At 44.8% G+C, this 23,138-nt stretch overlaps 1 protein-coding gene across 5 annotated transcripts in view; it reads right to left on the bottom strand.

Moving 5' to 3' along the window:
* DGKH (diacylglycerol kinase eta) overlaps positions 1-22,615 on the bottom strand; it is a 213,284-nt gene extending 190,669 nt beyond the window's left edge. For 4 of the 5 annotated variants that reach the window (XM_079778512.1, XM_079778516.1, XM_079778515.1 and 1 more), the window contains exons 1-2: positions 21,829-22,031; positions 14,165-14,368 (exon numbers count right to left, since the gene is read on the bottom strand). In XM_079778512.1, the coding sequence (XP_079634638.1) occupies positions 14,165-14,368; positions 21,829-21,888 (264 nt within the window). In that variant the 5' untranslated portion in view covers positions 21,889-22,031. Of the gene's footprint in view, positions 1-14,164; positions 14,369-21,828; positions 22,032-22,594 lie in introns of those variants that run through there. The other variant, XM_079778514.1, reaches the window with a different exon arrangement.
* Between the last annotated feature and the right edge of the window lie 523 nt (positions 22,616-23,138).

The following is a 23,138-nucleotide window of genomic DNA, read 5'->3' as shown; positions in this document are numbered from 1 at the left end:
ATAATGCTCTCCAGGTCCATCCATGCTGTTGCAAATGGTAGGTGTTCCTTCCTTTTTACAGCAGCATAGTATTCCATTGTGTAGATGTACCACAGTTTTCTAATCCACTAATCTGCTGATGGGCACTTAGGCTGTTTCCAAATCTTAGCTATTATAAATTGTGCTGCTATGAACATAGGGGTGCATATGTCCTTTCTGATTGGTGTTTCTAGTTTCTTGGGATATATTCCTAGAAGTGGGATCACTGGGTCAAATGGGAATTCCATTTTTAATATTTTGAGGAAACTCCATACTGTTCTCCACAGTGGCTGCACCAGTCTGCATTCCCACCAGCAGTGCAAGAGGGTTCCTTTTTCTGTGCATCCTCTCTAGCACTTGTCATTTGTTGATTTGTTGATGATAGCCATTCTGACAGGTGTGAGATGGTACCTCATTGTCGTTTTGATTTTTATCTCTCAGATGATTAGTGACCTTGAGCATGTTTTCATATGTCTCTTGGCCTTCTGTATGTCCTCTTTCAAAAAAGTGTCTATTTAGGTCCTCTGCCCATTTTTTGATTGGATGTTTATCTTCCTTTTGTAAAGTTGTATGAGTTCCCTATAAATTTTAGAGATTAAACCTTTATTGGAGATAACATTGGCAAATATGTTCTCCCATGCAGTGGTCTTTCTTGTTGTTTTGTTGATGGTTTCTTTTGCTGTGCAGAAGCTTTTTATTTTGATGTAGTCCCATTTGCTTATTTTCTCCTTACTTTCCATTGCCCTACGAGCTGTATCGGTAAAAATATTGCTACAACGAATGTCTGCTATTTTGTTGCTTATGACTTCTAAGATTTTTATGGTTCCCTGCCTTACGTTTAAGTCCTTTATCCATTTTGAGTTTATTTTTCTGTATGGTGTAGTAAGTTGGTGGTCTAGTTTGGTTATAATAGTTTTACCAAGTCTTTCAAATAGTCAAGAAAGGATGGAGGTCTATATATCCTACTGATTTAATTATTTAGAAGACACATGATTCAGGAATAACTGAGTTGTCAGGATTTTACACCAGTTTTTTTTTTTAATAATTCTAATAATCTGAGATACAAAAGCATACTGTGTATTTCTTTAATCCTCATTACCACTTTCAAAGTAGGAATCACTACAGCTATTTTGCAATTGAGAAATCTAAAGTTCAGAGAGATGAAGTGTATTGATCAGAGTATGCTAGCTCACAAGCTTAATGCAATAAAGGGCTCTACTTCCCTCTTATGTCACAATCCAATGTGGTTTGGAGGCATGAGCATAGAGGCTCTGCTCCATGAAGTCACTTGGGGTTCCAAACTCCTTCCACTGGACAACATACATCGAGCTGGCAGGTGAGGGAAGAGACAGAATGGACAGTCCCAAATGTGGCTTTGGAGGTCAAGTGACAAACATCACTCTCACTCATATTCCACTGGCCTGAACTCAGTTACACAGCCCACCTATCTGCAAGGGGGAAGTGAAGTCTAAAGGTAGACCAGGAAGAACAGGAGAAACACTGATCCTGATGGGCACAGCATTTTCGGTAACATTACAGGTAACATGGCTGAGGGCAGCCAATGGTAAGTACATGGACCCTTCTGAACCCAATCCATCCTATGGAATGGGTGAACCCCACGCTAAGAGCTCTTCTGTATAATACCTTACATCTGACACAATTACCTTGCTCCCCACTTTCTACCTGCTCGCTCTACACCCACCCCACCCCCACTTCAGTGCCACTGATCTCCTCCTGCTGTAGCTTCTGTCTCTTGAAACAGCAGGCGCTGTTCCTTCTGCCTAGACTGCTTTCCCCCAAAGGTCTGCATGGCTCATTCACGCAAAATCAAGCTCAGATGTCACCTTCTCAGGATGACTTTCTCCTTCCCAGCTCACTTTATGTTTTCCGATAGCCCTTCTCACCTTTTACCATATTATGCATTTTACCTGTTTCTGCATTTATAAATTCTTCTTGCATTAAAATGTGAGCTACATGAAAGCAGAGGTTTTTGTCTATTTGGGGGTTTTTATAGCTCTATCCCTGGCACCTATGCTTGGAACACCATAAGTATTTTTTTTGAATGAACTGAAGGGCAACAAAGGAGTAAAAAAGAGAAGTAGATGTGTAGATACATGGTACTGAGAGTGTTCTAGTTCTGAAGCAGGTTCACAGGGGCTCACTATGCTTCACAAATTACAGATTTATTATATATTCATAATTTTAAAGTACTATATAATTTTGTTCAAATAATCCAACTCAAAATAGTATGCCTGCTCAGGTAGACACCTTTGAATCCTTTCTTATCTAAATAAAAGTGAGATGGAGAAAGCTAGGCCCAAAAAATGTCCTTTTCATTCCTTGGGTAGTTAAAAATAAACTTTACTCATATTTTTTCTTCAACTATGCCTTAATAGGCCAAATGGAAAATCACTTTATATAATTCATTTTAACACTTTTAAATATCATGACCTTTTAAAAATAGCATCTTACCTATAGAAGTGAAACTAACAGTTTTCTTTGAAAATCTGTATGAAGAGTTCAAAACCTATAAGGATTTCTTCTAAATGTGTACTAAACATGTTTTCCAAGAATCTCAAGATTTTCCTAACAGTCATTAAAATTAATATAAATTTCAGCTGAAATTTTTTATTCCAAAATTCACTTTTCAAACATATACTCTTAAACATGTCACACAAAAAATGGGATTAAAATGCAAAAGGGTATTGTGAAACCTATAGCACTGGTGAGAGACATGCTCACAGATTTTAAAAATTAATAAAGGGCAGGGCAGGAAGGAGGAGAAAGGGAAGGGAGAGGAGAAGGGGAATGAATTTAAGGGACGGGGGAGGGGAGATACGAAGAGAAGTGAGGAGACTGCCTGCACACATCTATACTTGTACCCTGTCAAGTTTTAAAATCCAGGAAGCCCATAGGACTACTAAAGGAAGGCATTTGGAACCCATCCACTGCATCCATTGTGCCAAGGAATAACAGTACCGTAGTCAGAAGTCCTGCTTCTGAGTTCCAGCCCTGCCATTTACTCAGCAGATAGTCAAACTCAGTTGCAGTGTTATCATTTGTGAAATTCAGATAAATTCATGCCACTGTTAGATGAGATCATGTATATAAAACTGCTGTGTAAGCAATAAAATCTAAGTAGAAAGGTATTTTTAAATTTCTGATATAAATGCTTCAAGCTTATATCAAAAAGATTTATCATACTGAACTAGAGGCCTGATGCACGAATATTCGTGCACTTGGGAGGGTCCCTCAGCCCGGCCTGCGCCCTCTTGCAGTCTGGGAGCCCTCGCTCCTTACCGCCCTCCTGCTCCTTACTGCTCCTTACAGCTTGGCTCGCTGCTCCTTAGCACAGCCTCGGAGGCGGGAGAGGCTCCCACCACCACTGCTGCACTTGCCAGCCGTGAGCCTGGCTTCTGGCTGAGTGGCGCTCCCTCTGTGGGAGCGCACTGACCACCAGGGGGCAGCTCCTGCGCTGAGTGTCTGCCCTCTGGTGGTCAGGGAGCATCATAGTGACCAAGCCGTTCCTCCGTTCGGTCGATTTGCATATTAGGCTTTTATTATATAGGATTATATTCCAGTGGTTTGAAAATATCCTGGTATTCAAACAGCATGGTGAGAAGATTAGAAATTTCATTTAAGGTTAACATGATAAAGTTAATCTTATTTCCTCAGTATAAAACAAGAGCCTAACAGTCATTTTGTTACCTTCATAACAAAAAGCACAGGGGAGGAAATTGTTACCATATATGTTCACTTGAAAAAATAAGCAGCCATCTAAAATAGAAACAATGTACATTGACACTACATCTCATAAAGCAGTGAAATTAAGGCTATGATCAATAATGGTTACTGATAATGTTAAGCCACTTACCCAAATCAAAAATACAAATGTATATTCAAGTAACAAAACATTCACAGTGAAAAATACTGGGTACCCAACAAGATGACACAAATTTGCCAAGGGAAAATGTAATGTTCTAACATGTTACGGTCGTTTTTTTAAAGGTCTATTTTTAGACATAAAGCAAACTCTCTTTAATTAAAACCTTTGCTTATAAACACATTTCCTGAGTAAGTAAAGCCTAACAAATCCAATATGAGTGAAACACTGTCCCCTGGAAACAGAAAGGAGCCCGGAGCCGTTTACAATAGTAGTTGCATAGTTTCATATAACCTTTCGTCAACTCCCGCCACAACAGCAAACAGGCAACCTTAACCTAAGTGAAAGCTTTCTAAATTTAGATACTTTCAAATAATGCATCTTAAGTTATACGTAAAGGTTTAATAAATTATTTATAATGTCTCTTATCTTTAATATTAGGATATCATGTTTAACTCGCAATCAAAATGGAAAGAAAGCTGTTATACCCTATATTACTGTACCAAGACTCAAAGTTTCCAGTCTATATTTAGTTCACATTAAAATGGAAGCAAAGACGCAAACCAAGCTAAAAATAAAATGTTCTACGAAGATGAGATTTTTTAAATGGATTGAAATCTAGCTTTATTTGGTCCCTTAAATGTTGATCGTATTTGGCAGCACCTTAACTGCACAGCGCTCTGCAAACCTAATTTCCCATCATCGAGAATAGGGGTCAGCAAACTGCCTCCCATAAGCCAAACCTATGGGCCATATCCTTCTGGCACCTAATTTTGTACAGCCACCAGCTAAGAAGGTTTTTACATATTTAAATGGATTTTTTTTAAAAAGAATATTTCCTAACCCATGAAAATGTTATAAATTCAAATTTCAGTGTCCTTAAAGTTTTATTGGAATACAGCCCCACTTACTTACTGAAGTACAGTCTATGGTTGCTATTACACTACAACAGTAGAGCTGAGTAGATTTGACAAAGACTTTCTGGCCCACAAAGTTACAAATATTTACTATGTGGCCTCCATAGAAAAAGTTAGCCAACTTCTGCCCTAGATGAATGTTACTCTTATTTTTCAAGGTATCTTCAAGCTCATCACCTATCAAAATGTAAACGTTCCTACTTGCTTCTCATATCATACTGAGTTTCTGAACAATAAACCTTTCACTATTACTTTATTTCCATTTCTTAACCATCTTCTGGCCATGTCTTGCTTTCTCATCCTATTGGGATCATTACCCAATCCAATGATTCCACCCAGAACTGTGGGTTAAAGTTTTAAATAATACTTTCTAACCTACGCTGCTTCTGTTTCAAATGCTGGATGTGAACCATCATGACCCACTAATGGGCTGTCACCTACCATTTGAAAAACTCTGAGCAAGTTTCCTCTAGTCCATTTTTATGATATGATAAAAAATAATGTTTTAATTGCACAAACTACATCTCATAAGGCAGTGAAAAATACAAATCAATATTTCCATATACTACCTTATCATAAAAATACAAGAGTTTGTTCATACATCCTTCATGTTAATTTAAAACTGAGGCACTAATGGAAGTGGTGATTATTCTTTTCTCCATTTTTACATTTTTTTATTTTGAGAGGACATTTATTAAAGCTGGGGACAGTGAAACAAGGAAGGGCCTAGGATAGAAGCAGCAACAGGAGAGAGCCTAGAGCTGCTTTGGCTCCCTAGGAACGTTATGGGAAAGACGTGAGCCGAGGCAGAGCTGCTGTCAGCTCACTGGAGAGTCAGAGAAAAGGGGGCCTTCGGGGTAGGTTCAGGGAGTTAGTCCAGGACCAGCTGCCACTGCCCATTGCTCCCCTGTTTACAAGTCTCGTGGGCCCCTTAGAGTTAAGGCGATGCATGCCTATGGGGGAAGAAGAGGGAGGAGAGCATGCCAATTACTCTTTTCTTAATGGGCTTAACGAGATGCTTTAGTCGATGTATAATGTTGCAAAGTTCTGACGAGCTTTCCAGTGTTTAGGTAAGTTTTACCTAAATTTAGACTCATTTATGGATATTCAAAATTAACTGTATGAAGACATATAAGTGTCAAAAAAAAAATAAGTGAGACCTTCATAAATGCAATTAGGAGGTATTTTTGATACAGGATGCTTCAAAACATTGGGAGACATGAGTCAATGTCATTGAGATAGTTCCTATATAATAAAAGCCAAATATGTTAAGTGTCCAGTCGTCTGTTCAACCAATCAAAGCATAATATGCTAATGATATGCTAAGGACGCTCAACCACTCGCAGTGACGTGCACTGACCACCAGGGGGCAGACAGTTGGCCAGTTGACCAGTCGCTATGATGTGCAATGACCACCAGGGGGCAGATGCTCCAACCGGTAGGTAGCTTGCTACTGGGGTCTGGCTGATCGAGACTAAGTGAGATGGGCCAGGCATGCTCTGGAGCCCTCCCATGGGCCCTCCCCAGCTGGCCAACCTCCCACATCCCTCCCTGGCCCTGATTATGCACTGGTGGGGTCCCTCGGCCTGGCCGGCACCCTCTCACAATCCAGGACCCCTCGGGGAATGTTGGAGAGCCAGCTTCAGCCCGACAGCAGAACAACCAGTTGTTATGATGCACACTGACCACCAGGGGGCAGACATTCAACGCAAGAGGTCAGTGCGCTCCCTAGTGGTCAGTGCGCTCCCCTGTTCAGCCAGAAGCCGGGCTCACGGCTGGTGAGTGCAGTGGCAGTGGCAGGAGCCTCTCTCACCTCTGCAGCAGTGCTAAGGATGTCCCACAAGGGCTCCCGGACTGTGAGAGGGCGCAGGCTGGGCTGAGGGACCACCCTGCCCTTCGAATGCACAAATTTCATGCACCGGGCCTCTAGTCCTATATAACAAAAGGGTAATATGCAAATTGACCCTAACAGCAGAACAACCAGGAATAATTGGTCGCTATGACCCACACTGACCACCAGGGAGCAGACGCTCAACACAGAAGCTGCCCCCTGGTGGTCAGTGCGCTTCCACAGGGGGAGTACCGCTCAGCCAGAAGCCGGCTCATGGCTGGCCAGCGCAGCGGTGGTGGTGGGAGCCTCTCCCACCTCCGCATCAGCACTAAGCCGTTAGTCGGACATCCCCTGAGGGCTTCCCGGCTGCCAGCTTAGGCCTGCTCCCCCAGCCTGGCCTGCACCCACTCACAATCTGGGACCCAGCAGGTGGACATCCCCTGAGGGTTCCTGAACTGCAAGAGAAAACAGGCCGGTCTGAGGGATCCCCCTGAGTGCACGAATTTTCGTGCACCGGGCCTCTAGTTTGTTTATATTTATAGCTTATGATGGGTGAATAATCCTAGTCCATAAACCCAAACAAGGTTCCTCCAGCCATTCCCTACAAGATGAAAGGCTTCAGTATTCATGGGTGAATAAAAGCATACAAAACCTTCTTCACATTCATGTTCAAAATCAAGGTGGTCTGAGTTTGTATTAGTGTTGTTTCAAAATGTCTCATTCTCAGGAAACACCTGTGAAATTCTCTACAATCATAAATCAAAATGTAAAATCAACCACCTCAGGACAAGATTAAGACTTTAGGAATAACAACCAAGAGTAAAGAGAGAGAGAGAGAGATGACAAGTTACAGCTCCCTTTGGCTTCCCCACATCAGCACTATTTCCACTTTTGTATAAAACTGATTTTTCCCCCCTTTGGGGAAACAGAGGCAGCCATAAAATAATCTAGTAGTTTAGCGCCTGGGTACCTAGATGAGATTACTAAAATTCCACTAAACTGATATAAAGGAAGGAATCAAATGAGAAACAGAAAAAGATAATAGTAGAAAGGACACCAAAGACAAAGAAACCAGAGAAAAAGTGGGAAATGACGAAATATATAATATGGAGATATAAGAAGGGTACTAGAAAGTACATAAGCCTAAGAGGGGTGGTGTTGGGGTGGGAGGAGGGTCGGTAATAAAATCACACAAACAAACAAAAGGGACATCTGTAATACTTTTAAAAATAAAGATAATTTTTTTTTAAAGTACATTTAAAACCAAACTAATTTTAAAAGCATGTCTGTCTGCCCTGTGGACCAAGATGTCTCAGGTTCAATTCTGGGTCAAGGGCACATACCTGGGTTGTAGGTTGATCCCCAGCCCTGGTCAGGGCAGGTGGGGGAGGCAACTGATCAATGTGTCTTTCTCACATTGATGTTCTATCTCCCCCCCGCCCCCATTCTTCCTCCCCACTCCCTTTCATTCCCTCTAAAAAAACAATGGGAAAAATATTCTCGAGTGAGGATTAAAAAAATAAAATTTTAAAAAGCATGCCAGTCTTATTCGTTGCTTAAAAAGGCATCATATCCACTGTGGGGGGAAAAAAACACCCTGAGATTAGTGTTGTCCTAAAATAACCCCTATTTCTTTCCATAGAGAACTAACTGGTTAATTAAATGATGATATACCATATTGGGTTGAACCATATGAAGTTTCCCATTTTCAACCAGTTTTTCCAGCTTTATTGAGATACAAGTGACAAATGAAATTGTATATCCTTAAAGTATACAATGTAATTATTTGATAGACTTATACACTGTGAAATATTACCACAACTAAGTTAATTCACACATCCATCACCTCACCTAGTTACCTTTTTGTGTGTGTGAGAATGCTTAAGATCTATTCTTGCGGGAAGCCGCCCATTGTCTTCACTAGCAGAGAGGTGTGGACAAGGAACCCGGAAGGCTGGAGACCTTGAGCTCTGGCAAAGGTCAGAGCTATGCACCCACTGTTTAGTGGAGACAATGGTAGCTGAAGCAACTTCCACCTTTTAGTCTCCTGTAAATCCTTGCTGATAGGCTATTACCGAGCTATTACTGGAATTGCCTGCTAAGGGTGTATCCCAAACCTGAATAAAAGGGATGGCAAGGCCAGAGCGAAGCAGAGTCCTTCCTTGGGCTTCCGCCTGGCCCCCAATTTCCAAATTATTATTTCTTGTCTTGTCTCTTTCATTTGCGCACGGCCTCCTCCAGAGCCTGAACCCAAACCCTGAACCTGAACCCTGAACCACATGGGATGTGGGACACTCGCATATTCTCTTAGCAAATTTCAAGTACACAATACAGTAATATTAACTATAGTCACTATGCTGTACATTAGATCCCCAGAACTTACTCATCTAATAACTGAAATTTGTACCCTTTGACAGATACCTCCCATCAATCACCGTTCTACTTTTGACCATTTTTGGCCTACTGAAATAGCAACTGCACTTAGTTCAACCTAACATAATGGAATACTTTGCCATCATTAAAAAGAAATTATTCTCTCTCATCACTGATGTTTCTCTCTCTCTCCCTCTTTCTCTGTGAAATCAATAAAAACATATTTTTTTAAACAGGAAATGATCTCTATATTATATCTTCAAACAAACAAGACACAGCATGTGTATCAAATGCTCCCATGAGTAGTTTTAAAAGAAATATGGGTATGTGCATAAAAATTTTCTAGAACCACACCAAAAAAATGCCCTCTGAGACAGAGGCTGGAAGTTCTGGGGTGAGAAGGAGACTCCTTTTCACTGGGTATCCTCCTGTCATCAAATACCCTCTCCCACTGTTGGAATGTCATCTTATATACATGAATTACTTTTTTAATTAAGAAAAGTCTGGACACTTTTTAAATGCCACATTACACTGTTTCTTTATTGACATTCAAATTATTTAAAACATTAACCAGTATTTACAGCAGAAAAACACTTCTAATAAGGTAATTACTTAAAGTTAGTGGCCTTTTCTTACTCCAAACCCAAACTAGATGCCAAATAGCTTTATGACCCTAAGGATCTTAATGGCAACTCAGGTAAGTACTATGTTTTAATAATAATATCCATATATATATATAAAGCATTATATGTACATATATAACATGTACAGTTACTCATTTAAGAATTTTTTATCTCTACCTGTAATTCACTCTGCTGTAGGCCCTCTGTACATCTACACATAAATGCTTTATAAAGAGCACATATATGCAAACATATATAAGCCTATGTATATGTGCGTAGGTATGTGTACATGTACCACACACACCATCCCAGGCTGCTACTCAACCAGGGTCAAAGATGCAACTAGTAATCACAACCTGTCACACCTGGTGGTCCTTTGGTCTACCTTCAGGATATTGGCAAGAATTGCTACTGCTGTCTTAAAAACGGTTAGGCCTTGGGCTAATCCTGGGCCTCTTCTCCAGAATCTCCTAATTTTACATATCTGTGGAGGGGATCAATCTAATGTCTGTCTTTTTCTAAAGATCTTTTCCCTTAACTATTATCTGGATCATAATTAAAGACTGGGAACCAATATTAATTTAGCAGTTCTCATTCTATGAATTCCCTCACTGCCCTCACTCACTTCCATGAGAATCAGTATATGTGCTAAAGAAATATAACTTATGAGATTTGTAGCATATATGAACAGTCTGGATTGGGGAATGGGGAAGGCAGGGAGGCTGAGGCTCACTGACCTGAGCAGTTCTAGACCCTAATCTCAGGTGTTTGTATATGAAAATGCTGATTAACTTATATGTTAATCAAACAAAACCTCCTTCACATTCATTTTCAGCTAGAATAAAATGCAGAATTTCTGAAATTACATACATCTTGGGATATTTAAAGAACATTTCATTTAATGATCACTAATGATCTATATTCACAACAAAATGTATGTGCTCAATATTTTTATCAGAAAATTAAGTGAAAAACTTAACAATGTGCTTTTTTTAATTTACTTAGTTTCAATAAACACGCTTTACCCCAAACCATAAATAATATCAAATTTAAATAATGCAATCTTAGTTATTACTATGAGTTCATGAAATCTACAAATTTTAGTGGTACTTCCAATAAATTTGTTGTTTGACTTTATTCAATTCAAATTAGAGCCATCTCTAAAGTTTCTTTCAAACTGTATAAATTTACTGGATAATCTTGATATAAATATGCAAGGAATTTTAACCATTTATATAAATATACAAAATATACTCTTTTTAAAAACCTGCCATTTTTCCCATTATTAACAATTTGAGAACTTTTTTAAAAATTAAAATTTCAAATGTTAAGGGCACTCTTAGGAAAGTTCTATCTTGTTTAGCTTTAATCTTCTAAAAACATATTAAACCCCACATTCTTAATTTATCACCAATGATATAAAATTCAAGTGTCACTATTAAGAGGAATTACAAAATGTGCTCTTAAAAATGACTAAAGCAATCTTTTACTTTTTATTAACTGCTATGTTAACATTTATGTGTGTGCTTACACTTAGTTATTTTAGAAAAAAAGGAGGCAAGCTAATAAAACATTAGTCCACAGGCACATAATAAAAGTTACATTTTCATATAGGGCTTTACTGACCTTATAAAACAAATTTTCATAAAAGTATAGAATAAATTAATTTTTGCAAATTTATGTTTTTTAAATATATTTTATTGATTTTTACAGAGAGGAAGGGAGAGGGATAGAGAGCTAGAAACATCGATGAGGGAGAAACAGGATCAGCTGCCTCCTGCACACCCCCCACTGGGGATGTGCCCGCAACCAAGGTGCATGCCCTTGACCGGAATCGAACCTGGGACCCTTCAGTCCACAGGCCGAGGCTCTATCCACTGAGCCAAACTGGTTAGGGTGCAAATTTATTTTTAAAGAACACAAATCCAATGATTTTATTAGTTCGCTTTTCAAATTTCTCACTAAAATTTCCCACTGAAAACAAACTTTCCATGTGATGGTTTTTAAACCATAATGAAAACTAGAATCTATATATATTAGAATCTATATACAAATATATATATATATACATGTGTGTATATATATATATATATATATATACACATACCTACACACATACACATACGTGTGTGTATGTGTGTGTGTGTGTGTGTATATATATATATATATATATATATGTGTGTGTGTGTGTGTGTGTAAAAAAGCCTAAACAACCATTATAATCGGTCAGCAAAATGACTGGTCGACAGGTCACTATGATGTGCACTGACCACCAGTGGGCAGATGCTCAACGCAGGAGCTGGCCCCTGGTGGTTAGTGCGCTCCCACATCCAACCTCCCGCGAGCAGCCAACCTCCCACGAGCAGCCAACCTCCCACAGTCCCTCCCCCCGGCCAGCCGGCCCCGATCAGCCCCGATCAGAACTGGGCGAGATGGCCCCGATCAGCCCGATCACTGGCCAGGCTGAGGGACCCCACCTGTGCATGAATTTGTGCACTGTGCTTCTAGTCCTATATAATAAAAGGGTAATACGCAAATAGATCAAACTGCAGAACAACCGAACAACCAATCAAAGCGAAATATGCTAATGATATGCTATAGCTGCTCAACTGCTCGCTATGACATGCACTGACCACCAGGGGGCAGACAGTCGACCAGTCGCTATGACGTGCACTGACCACTAGGGGGCAGATGCTCCGACCGGTAGGTTAGCTTGCTGCTGGGGTGACTGAGCGAGATGGGCCAGACACGCCCTGGAGCCCTCCCGCGATCCTTCCCCAGCCCAATCATGCACCGGTGGGGTCCCTCAGCCTGGCCTGCGCCCTCTCGCAATCCGGGACCCCTCAGGGGATGTCAGAGAGCCAGTTTCAGCCCAATCCCGCAGGCCACTCCCCTTGGTAGGGCGCCAGAGGCAGGGCTCATGGCTGGAGAGCGCTGCTGTGGCTCTCCAGCCATGAGAGCCACAGCAGCGCTGATTGGGCGCGAACCCATGGCAGGCACAGTGGGGCCGGGATGAGCGGGAGCGGCATGTAGGAGCTGCAAGCGGCGTTGGACTCTGAGTTTCAGCCCAATCCCTGCAGGCCACCCAGAGCTACCCCACCTGTGCACAAATTCTTGCACCGGGCTTCTAGTATATATAAAAAAGGCTAATATGCTAAGTGTCCCTCCGCCCGGGCGCTATGACACACACTGACCACCAGGGGGCAGACACTCAATACAAGAGCTGCCGAGCTACAGTGACTTGGCAGCAGCAGTTCTCGGGTGACCCACCCTGTAAACAGAGAGGAGGGAGCCCAATTCCTCACGGGGCTGTGCAATTCCACCTTCGGCAGTGGGTTATGTTGTTGCTGGGGTACTGTCACCCTGAATCTGGTTTACTGCACACTTACGTTTGCGTTCCACACCCTGTATGACAGCAACTTTGCAGAGTGTCCTCTTGCACTCTGGGACCCCTAGCGGGATGTCAGAGAGCCGGTTTGGGCCCGATCCCTGCAGGCCAGGCCAAGGGACCCTGTGCACTCCGCTGCCCTTTAAGCCCAGGTAGTGCCCTAGGTGCAGCTGGCCAGAGAAGGACCATGGGAGGTTGGCTCCCGGGCGTATCCAGCCCTCTCGCCCAGCCCTGCCCAGCCAGCCACCTTCTAATTAATTTCCTTTCAATGTGCATGAATCCATGCACTGGGTTACTTAGTATATAAATAATCATTGAGTCCTAAGTATTTGCTATGTATATGTTCACGATCAAATTAAAGCTCTCAAACTTGAGCTTTCACAGATCAATAGTACCTGCTACATTAAAAGAGTAACAACATGCTAATCTCCATATAATACAAAGAGTTTACTCTTCATTATTAAAAATAACCATGTGATATGTTGGTAAAATTTGAACTATACACTTAGCAGGAAACTACGAGGAGAAAATCTGGCTTGCAGCTGTATGCGCCTAGCAGGGCGCGGATACAGCTGGGTGCATCATCTACTAGTGTTGTCGCTGGCCTTCCAAGCCACAGCAGAAGGCAAAGGGGGCTGTCCCAATCAGATCACCTGCCCACCGCCCTCTCAGCGAGGGTCAGGGCAGGGGCAAGTAGCTGCCCCCAGAAAGGCGGGGCCCTGCAGCCCTGGCTCCTTGGCCTGCATTCCTCTCACTGAGCCACACACACACTCTACCAAACCTTTGCTAGGCAGGGAGGGCAAACAAGAAAACATTTCTTTCAAGTTCCCTGCTGGGAACTCGCAACAGCGCCCCTGCTTTTTCCCACGCTCTCGCCAGCAGAAGCTCCGCGTCTCCTGGGCCTCTGCCCCCAGATCTCCCGAGCAGCCCACCTCGGCGGCCGCGCGAGTGAGTGCAGCCCAGGAATCCCTTCCAGCTGCGCCGCGGCCCCGCCCCCCGCCCGAGGCCCCGCCCCGAGGCCCCGCCCCCGCCCCGCCCCCTCGGCTCCCCGCGCTCCCGGGTCGCCCGGCGCTCCCAGCGCCCCAGGCACCTCTCCTCCCTCCGCTCCCCGCCCCGCGCGGCCCGCCTCACCTTGGTCCGGAGCTGCCCCGAGGTGGACACTTTGCGGATCAGTTTCTGAGGACCCTCTTGCTCCGCTTCGCTGTCGGACGAATCCTCTCCCGGCCCCGCCGAGGCAGCAGCGGGGGTGACCGCGGCGCTGGGCCCGGCAGCCGGGCCTCCCGCGGCCCCCGGAGGATGGTGCTGGCCGCCGGCCCCGGCCATCCTCTCCGGCTCCTGCGGGGACACAGCACCGCCCGGCGGGGCGGCGGCGGCGGTCAGTGGGGGGGGCGCCCAGCCGCCGCCATCTTCCGCCCCCGCCGGACGCGCGAGGAGGGTCCGCGGGGCCAGGTGCCCTCCCGGCGGGGCCGCCAGGCTCCCCCACCGGCCGCGGCCCGCCGGGGCCCCCTGGCCTCGGGACGCACAGGGGCCCTGACCCAGAATACGAACGAGCAGCGCGGGAAGAGAGGCTGCGAGTGACAGCGGGAACCGGACAACCTCCCACTTCCCCGGGGTCTGGAGCCTCCGGGAGGGACGCGAGCGCCGCGAGGGCAAGAAACCTCAGCAGCTGAGCCCCGAACGCCTGGCAGCGGCGATGCCCCTTCCCCCGGTTCGCGGGCAGCAGGAGCAAGAATGACCCCCTGGAGCAGAAAGGGCACCTAGCTTCCTCCCGACTCCCTGGGGCGCACCCTGCCACCTCCAGGACGCAGCATCTCCCCGGAGAGACGCGGGCCTCTCCGCACAGTTCGCGCGGAGTGCAAGTTCCCTCCGCCCCAGCGGCAGGACGCTGCCCGGTCTGCCGGCCTCCCCGCCCCGCAGCCTTTCCCCGACGAACCGCACCTCTCCCGCCGCGCCCGGGGCCCCGGTCCTTCCTTTCCGCGCCCCCGACCGCGGCGTTCAGTTTCGGGCCCATCCCCGCTCCCATCCGGTGCGCGCGGAAGAGAAGAGCATTTTCCGGGAGGTTCCCCTCAGCTCTGAGAAGTTTTCAGTTCAGAAAGGGCGATCCCTTGAGCGCACAGGAAACCGGGAAGGACGTGGAGCGCGCGCAGAAACCGGAGAGTCCACGCAGCCCAGGACGAAGGAGTGGAAAGTAAAGGTCTAAGCTGAAGCGCTACCCGCGACTGCCCATTGGAAAACAAGGCACTGGGGCCGCGCATACCGGTGCCCGAGCCCAGAAACAGTGCAAGTCCTGGGAGAGCCACTCCCTAACCCGAACTAGCGCCGGAGGAAATGGGATCAACAGGCTGCGGCCACCGCTCAAAACCCAAAACCCGTCGGGAGCGCACACGAGGGAGCGGCAGCCTGAAGGGCGGGTCGTGCCCGCACAGCTTCAAAGAACCGGTGCAGGTGTGGGAGGCTGGCCGCTCTTGGGGGAGAAAATACAAAAACTACAGATTCCTCTTGTCATCCACAAGAAATTCCAAATTGGTGTTAGCTAAATTTTAAAGTCCGAGGGGTGAGGGGGAGGAGGAATTCCCTGCCAGACTGTGGACTCCCTTAACACTCCAGTAAAAGCAATCTAAGGTGTTCATGGGCCTTCAGTACCCATTTGTGTTTTTTCAGTTGACATGACCTATTTTTTCAGTTGATAGAACCTTTAATGGTAGTCCAAACTAAGATTCTATTGGATTTTTTTTTAGTTGTAATATTACTCTCAATAATTTGATTGCTGTGTCAAAAAACTAACAGTTCTAATAGTTTTTAAGAAACAATGTGCAATCCCAATACTGTATATACACATTATAGATGAAATTCATTAAATTTTAAAATGTGCTCGTTTGTTTGAATCCTCATAGACAGGAGATTGCTGACATGTAACACTAATTGATAGAGGCTACCTCTCCAGCTTCAATTGTCCTCCTTAGTCAGGGAAGGAGTTGGGCAAAATAAACTGTGAGCCCATATGTAATTCTGTATCGACAAAGAACATTACTGTGAACGGAATTCTTTAAGAGAAAAATAACTGATCAAAATAATGGCCTTTATCCCAACCTAACTGTTTGCTCGCTGCTAAGTCCAATGATTCCTAGTAAATGGTCGTTTGAAAGAATAAACCTATTTCAAACCTCTTTTAATGTAAAGAAATTGAGGGCCAAAATCATAAGCTGGGACCAAGGTCAAAAATTATATGATTACTATTCTAATGTTCTATTCACTTAACCACACTATATGACAAAAGTTAATCTGTCTATGATGTGTCTAGTCATACTTTAAGTTTTCAAGTTTTATATAGTAACATTTTCCCAGAATCCAGCCGGAGAGAAAGTGATTAAACTGAAAGGCAACTGTTTAAGGCCCATGCCTATTCATTCTGTGATCTTAAGGAGAAAACTGAATACATTTCTCACTGATTCAAATAGTGATAGCTTAAAGATACTTATAAATAGTTTTAAACTGGGCCGGCGTGGCTCAGTAGTTGAACATTGACCTATGAACCATGAGGTCGGGGTTCGATTCCAAGTCAGGGCACATGCCCGGGTTGTGGGCTCAATCCCCAGTGGGGGGCGTCCAAGAGGCAGCCGATCAATGATTCTCTCTCATCATTGATGTTTCTCTCTCTCTCTCCCTTCCTCTCTGAAATCTATATTAAAAAAATATTTTTAAATAGGTTCAAGTGCAAGAGCTGGATAATTAATACCTCCAAGTAAAGGTATTCATAACTACATGAAAATGTAGCCTCAGTTATCCCTGCCCTTCAAACACTCCTATAACAAGTTCTAAAACTTGGTTGTGACTTTGAAAGCACAGCCAGCCTTTGCCTGCTCATGCTAATAAATGATCCCTGCTCTACAATTTCCCCAGCACGTAGAATGCTGAGTGATAATACTGTGTAGGATGGAATGTCACTTTATTTCCACAAAAGGCATCTTATGAAAAAACGTCTTTTCTTCAATCATTTCTACTGAAGAGAATGTTTCAAGTAATCCCTAATTTAAGGTACCTGACCCACTAGCTTCTTCTCAGGTCTTATCAGTAAATTAGAATTTTCCAGAATGAATATTCAATCTGTATATTGTATATCTGTAATGCACTCCACTTCCCTTAAAATATAACAGCAATGTCAAGAGCTCAATATTTTCAACCATTTTAATATAGCTCAAAATGGCAACAAATAAATTTCAAATATGTGGTATATTACATTATTTCTTTGATTTACAAGACTTCTTTGACTTTTTTCCTCAGTGTTTTCAGATTTTCAAACAATTTCTTAGATGTGTCTTACATATTTCTTTTATTATTGCTACTTTGAAATCTCTGGAACATAACATATCACAAACACACTATTAAAAATTTGGACATAAGTCATGTAGACACTGCATTCAGGATGAAATGGAAATAAAAACTACCACTAAATTAGGTTTCTATTGATAGGGCTTCCTGCCCCATTTTAAAAAAACAAAGCTATTATACTGAATGTATATAAGGAACAGCCAATTCTCATGCCCATAGTAACTTTATGAATATCAGCATATTATAATTTATAAATATTTTGTATTATATTATTGATCACTACTTATAACCAAAGAGGTTTAATATATATTTGGGGGTTTTAAATCCTGTATGTTTTATGGCTTTATCTTAAATATTATATCATAAACATGTAGAAGTCTACATTTATATCTTGAAGAACCCAAGTAGGCACTTTAAAAACAGTCATGTTTTAGGACTCCCACTCCTAACCAATGGAAATCAAGCAGAGAACACTGCGGGTTGCACAAGCATAGGCCTGCTTTCGTACAAACTTCAGAACTACTTCTGGAATATGCTATCTGTTACATATTTAGAATTTAACATTCAAAGCTTTAGTAAAAGTTGCCTTAGTTACTACCTGAATAAAAGAGATTGAAATTAATTGTGACATCAACTGCATGTACATATGGCCAGCCTGCACCTTACGTAAAAACCTTTCTTCGTCTAGATCAAATGCATACATATACTTATAACCTCTCATTTAAATTTTGGCCCTTTTTCCTTTGAAACTCTTCCCTCCTAATTTTCTGTTAGTTCTGAACATCAGAGCCTATGAAACTAGATGTAAAAGTCATTTGGAAATAAAAACAAATTTTAGTAAATGTATCCTAGTATCACTCCATTGTCTAAGAACTACTTTGCAAATACTCCCACACTTTTTAACTTTTGCCTATTATTTGAGTAAGGGTTGTTTAGCTAACTACTTTCTACCTACCTATTCCCGTCACCAAAATATTTTTTCGTTGATTAGAAATTTAGGTAATACCTCTATTTCCACTGACTTGATTACATTCTGAAGCTAGCATTAAAGAAAATACACAGATACCTGAATGCTAACATTTCTTTTAGGCCCAATGTCCAAGCTGGAGTAATGATATAGCTAGCAGTTTATTTACATGCCCTCACTTAACTAAATAAATTTCACCCTCAAATACAAGAATGTCATTAAGTCCTACATCTGCCTCTCAGCTCCAGTCATAGATACATTTCAAACAAGAAGTGATGTTCTCTTTACTATTACTCAGCATCAATTCCCAAGGTTATTTACTCTTCTGTGAATAGTTCCATGTAGAATCATAACATCATGTTTTAGATTCCATCAAAAGAAGAATGACAGTAAATCCTTACATGTATGCTGTTATATGCAACATGGGATAATGCAACAGGATCTATGTATTGTGAACATTGCCTGTTTGATATTGGATATACTATTATCAAAATTGTATGTTTTTCATAAGCACAAATGCATATACTTTTATAATAAAGAATTAAAGACACCTATATTTGAATTCTAAAAGCAAATCCTAGATAATAAAACCCTCATATGCAAATCAACCAAACGGTGGAACGACCAGTGGCTATGGCATGCACTGACCACCAGGGGGCAGACGCTCAACACGCTCCCACAGGGGGAGCACCGCTCAGCCAGAAGCAGGGCTCAGGGCTGGCAAGTGCAGCAGTGGTGGCAGGAGCCTCTCCCGTCTACGAGGCAGCACTAAGGAGCTGAGAGCCAGGCAGTAAGAAGCAGGCCTAAGCCAGCAGTAAGACATCCCCCGAGGGGTCCCGGACTGTCAGAGGGTGCAGGCTGGACTAGGAATTCCCCCCCACCAGTGAACAAATGTCACGCACCAGGCCTCTAGTTTTAAAATAACTGTGAAATGGGTCCAAGTCAAAGTAAATTATTTTTAACCCAACATTTTTGAGGGTCCACAGATTGGGCTTCTGGAAATCTGTGATTCCCCTAAAGTTTTATTTAAAATTTTACATGTATGTTGCATAGGAACATTTTTGGGTAAAACAGAGTCCATGGCTTTGATTGGATTCTTAAGAATCATTGATTTACCCTCTCAAAGTTCAAGGAAAGTTCAGGAATACCTGATTTTGATGAATTTTGTGTCCCTTCAAAACATATTTAAATTAAACTGATGTTTCTTCTTAGCTCTGAATGACTGAAATAAGTAACATTTAAATACGCTACTCTTTCCCCCCAAAAAATTTATCCCTCCTTTTTTCTTATATATGTCATTTTTCAATAATCTGGATAATTTATCTTTTCTAAGACATTAAATGAAAATTCCCTTTATTAGTTCTTAGACTTAGTAGTTATAGAGGAATGGCCACAGTATCAAATAAAACCACTTTGTCAAAAGTATCATTTTTATGCCACATACCTGAGATCTCTAAAGATGCTTTTTGGCCTATCAGAATGTAAACCAGGGGTGGGGAACGTCTTTTGGTCTGGTCCTGCCAAGACAACTGCAGTGGGACTCAAAATTCAATAAATCTAGGAGCTTTTTATATAGCAACATAATCTTTAAGTTGGTAATTATGTATGGTCCGAGAATGAAGTTATAAATATACAAATGGCCCTTGGCAGAAAAAAGGTTCCCCACCCCTGATGTAAACCATGAACACATACGAAAAAAGACACTGTTTAGTTAAGATGTATACTCTGTGAGGATTTAAGGATTTGTGTCTCTGTTGTTAACTGCTATATCCAACAGTCCTGGAACACAGTAGGTGCTGGATTAAAATATCTGTTGAATAAATAAAAGGCCTTCAGTGTTTAAAGAAAATAAATCTAACTTTTAAGGAGAGTCCTGCAATCTGGATAAAGTGTCACAATTCACTCACACATTTGTGTTAGGGCTTGAGTTTTAAAAGCTAATATATGAGCATTACATTTTTGTCATTTTTGAGATGTAAAACAAACAAACAAAAAAAAGTTTCTCTGTATAATTCGAGACACAAAAGTAGTTCTGGCATCAGCACCCTAAAGTAAAATAAATACAACTGGGTATTTTTCATTGTGATGGGTGATGGCTTCAAATATCCAGGTTCAAAAAGGACTTCATATAGGAAATTTTAAAAATAAAAAAGTAACAAAACCAGGTCAGTCCCTGAGTTTAGTTCTTAGTGATCTTTGATTTTCAACTCCAAAACTAGATTGTATGTTTAATTTCAAGAACAATTTGATCTCCAGTGATCATCACAATAGAATTTGAGCAGATGGGCAACCTAACAACATGTTCAAATTTACAAAAGCAAAGACAGCTGCAGATACAGAAGGATCAGAGTCCAAGGACACTTACGAAAGGTCGGAAAACAGGATCGTACTCAGGACAAAGGAGCAGGGAGTGTACATATTCGAAAAGAAAAAGGAGAACCAAGCCTGGCACCTGACCTAGAAGCTCTCAGCAGGTACGGGGGGCGGGGGGGGGGGGGGGGCGCGGGGGCAGCCAGAGCAGACACGCGGAGTTCCTGGGAAAAGAGCAACAATTCGTTGAAAACAACACGGGTGAGGCCAGAAATTGTGGACGAGGCTTTTCAAATAGGTTCAGGAATTTCAACCAAGACGGAGTAGGCAGGGGATGGAGAGCCAAAATTCGATGCTCGGATCAAGGCAGCCCACAGAGGTTTACAGAGCTCTGAGTGAGACGGGGATTTCGGGATGGACTCCCTGGAGGGTTGTGAGGTGGTTCTGACTGTCTCCGTTGGAAGAAAGAAGGAAGTTGAAGGAGTTAGAGGGAGGAACACCCCCCCCCCCCCCCCCCCGCCGCCCCGTCTCCTCCTCCTTATCCACCCTCACACACAGAACACACGCACACACTACTTTCGGTCCCTAAAATTACCCAACCTCCGCGTTGCCTGTGCGGTGAAATCGAGGTTAGCTTCCCGCTTCACCCCTGACAGAACCCCTGAACCCTAGCAGAGCCCGGGGCAGTAGCGGCGCACGGAGGCGGAGGCGTGGTCCCGGGCGGCCAGCGGCGAGCAGCCTCCCCGGGCGCCCGTCCCCGGGAACCTGCGCGCCCAGGTGACGGCAGGGCGCGGTCCCGGTAGCGGAGACCTGTCTCCGCGCGCGCCCCACGCGCTGACCCCAGAGCCTGGGTGTCTGCTCTCCTCCTCCCTCCCCGCTGCGCTCCAAAACCAACTTTCCAAGTTGAGAAATCGACGAGGCGCGGGAACGGTCCTCCCAGGGCCGTCGCCAGCGGTGAGCCGGCGGCCCCTCGGGAAGAGCCGCGGCTGGCGGGACAAAGGCGCTCCGGGCGGCGCGCGAGGAGGAGCCGGAGCCGCGGAGGAAGCGCTGCCCCGGCTGGGAAGCAGCTGGGGACCTCATCCCGGGCCATTTCCTGAACGGAACCCGGCCCGGGAGGGAGCGGGGGGGGGGGGGGGGGGGGGAGGGCAGAGGAGAAGTGGAAGAGGGTGGGCGCGGGCGCCGTACCCACCGGTTCCTCGCAGGCCGGGCTGCAGGCGCCAGGCGCGGGGCGCACGTGCTGCGGCTCCATCGCGCCGGCCCGCGCCCGCCGGCCGCCCGAGCGCGCGGAACCGGGCCGCCGCCGGGGACGCTGGAGGCGCTTCCCTCGCCGCAGTCTTCTCGGCCGCTGCTGCCGCCGCCGCCCCGGCTCCCGCCGGGGGCCAGCCACCGGCCCTCCCGCCGTCTCCGGCTTCCGCCGCGCTGCGCTCTCCCACCCCCGCTCCGGTCCCTTCCTCCTCCACCTCCTCCTCCTCCTCGATCCAGCTCCGCGCGATCCGCTCCCTGCCGCGGCCGCCGCCGCCGCCTCCCACGGCCGCAGAATCCGCCCCTCGCTCCTTCCTCCGCCCCCCGCTCCCTCCCCTTTTCCTCCCCGCTTCCCGCCCCTTCCCCTGCCGCCCCCTCCTCCCGGCGGGCCGCCCGGGACGCACGTGACCCCCCTGTCAGGCCTTATAAGGCACAGAAGCGAAAGCGGCCGCCGGTGGTCACGGGCACCGGGCGCCCACGAGAGGCCTCCCCCGGGATCGGGCAGCGGGGAAGCCCGGGCTGGGCCGGCCGACGCGCTGGCGACGGGAGCGGCGGGGGTCGGGAGCCCCGCCGGACGCCTCTGCGCCCCTCTTCCTCTCTCCCGCTCCCGGCGGCCGCCGGACTCCAAGCGCCGGCTGCCCACGCCACAGGCACCTCCGCGCCTCCGGGCGCCGAAGCTGGAACGAAATCACACTGGACAGTCCCCGACTTACACGGAGCCAGAGAGAAAATGCACCCAGGGCCGCTCCTGAACCAGCTGCGCCAGGGCTAGTTTATTCATTGTGACGTTAAAAAAAATACTGCAGGTCGGTTAGTTTCTGCAAGTGGGGTTCAGCTTGAGCTTCTTTGAATTCATTTTGCATCATTAACGGTTTCCTGAAAAGAAAACCCGCTAAGGAGTCGATCTGCCTTCCAATTCGAGCACTGCACTCAGGCTAGGGGAAGGGGCTGGCTCGCAGTGTATGCCCAATGTGTGGACGTCACCTTTCCCCGCCCTTTGAAAGCGTTGCAATAGCTTTTCCCGATCATCTTTCTGGTATCTAAGTCTGTTTGCATCTATTCCTGTCCAAGATGGGCTTTCACAGGTTAGTTCCTCTCCTGGACTTTAAAGGCCCTTTCTATCATTATCTTCCCATGGCCCCTAATCATGTCAAAAAGTAATCACATTTTCAAAACACATAGAAAACACTTACTTGAAGCAAGTCTGCCTCCAGTCCTCACCTCCGCACAGCCAAGCTCTTGGGGAGATTAATTCCT

The sequence above is a fragment of the Cnephaeus nilssonii genome (assembly GCF_951640355.1).
Source record: "Cnephaeus nilssonii genome assembly, chromosome: 8".
In the NCBI taxonomy this organism is placed as follows: domain Eukaryota; kingdom Metazoa; phylum Chordata; class Mammalia; order Chiroptera; family Vespertilionidae; genus Cnephaeus; species Cnephaeus nilssonii.
The sequence above is the reverse complement of the archived record's forward strand: the minus strand, read 5'-3'. Positions and strand labels throughout refer to the sequence as shown.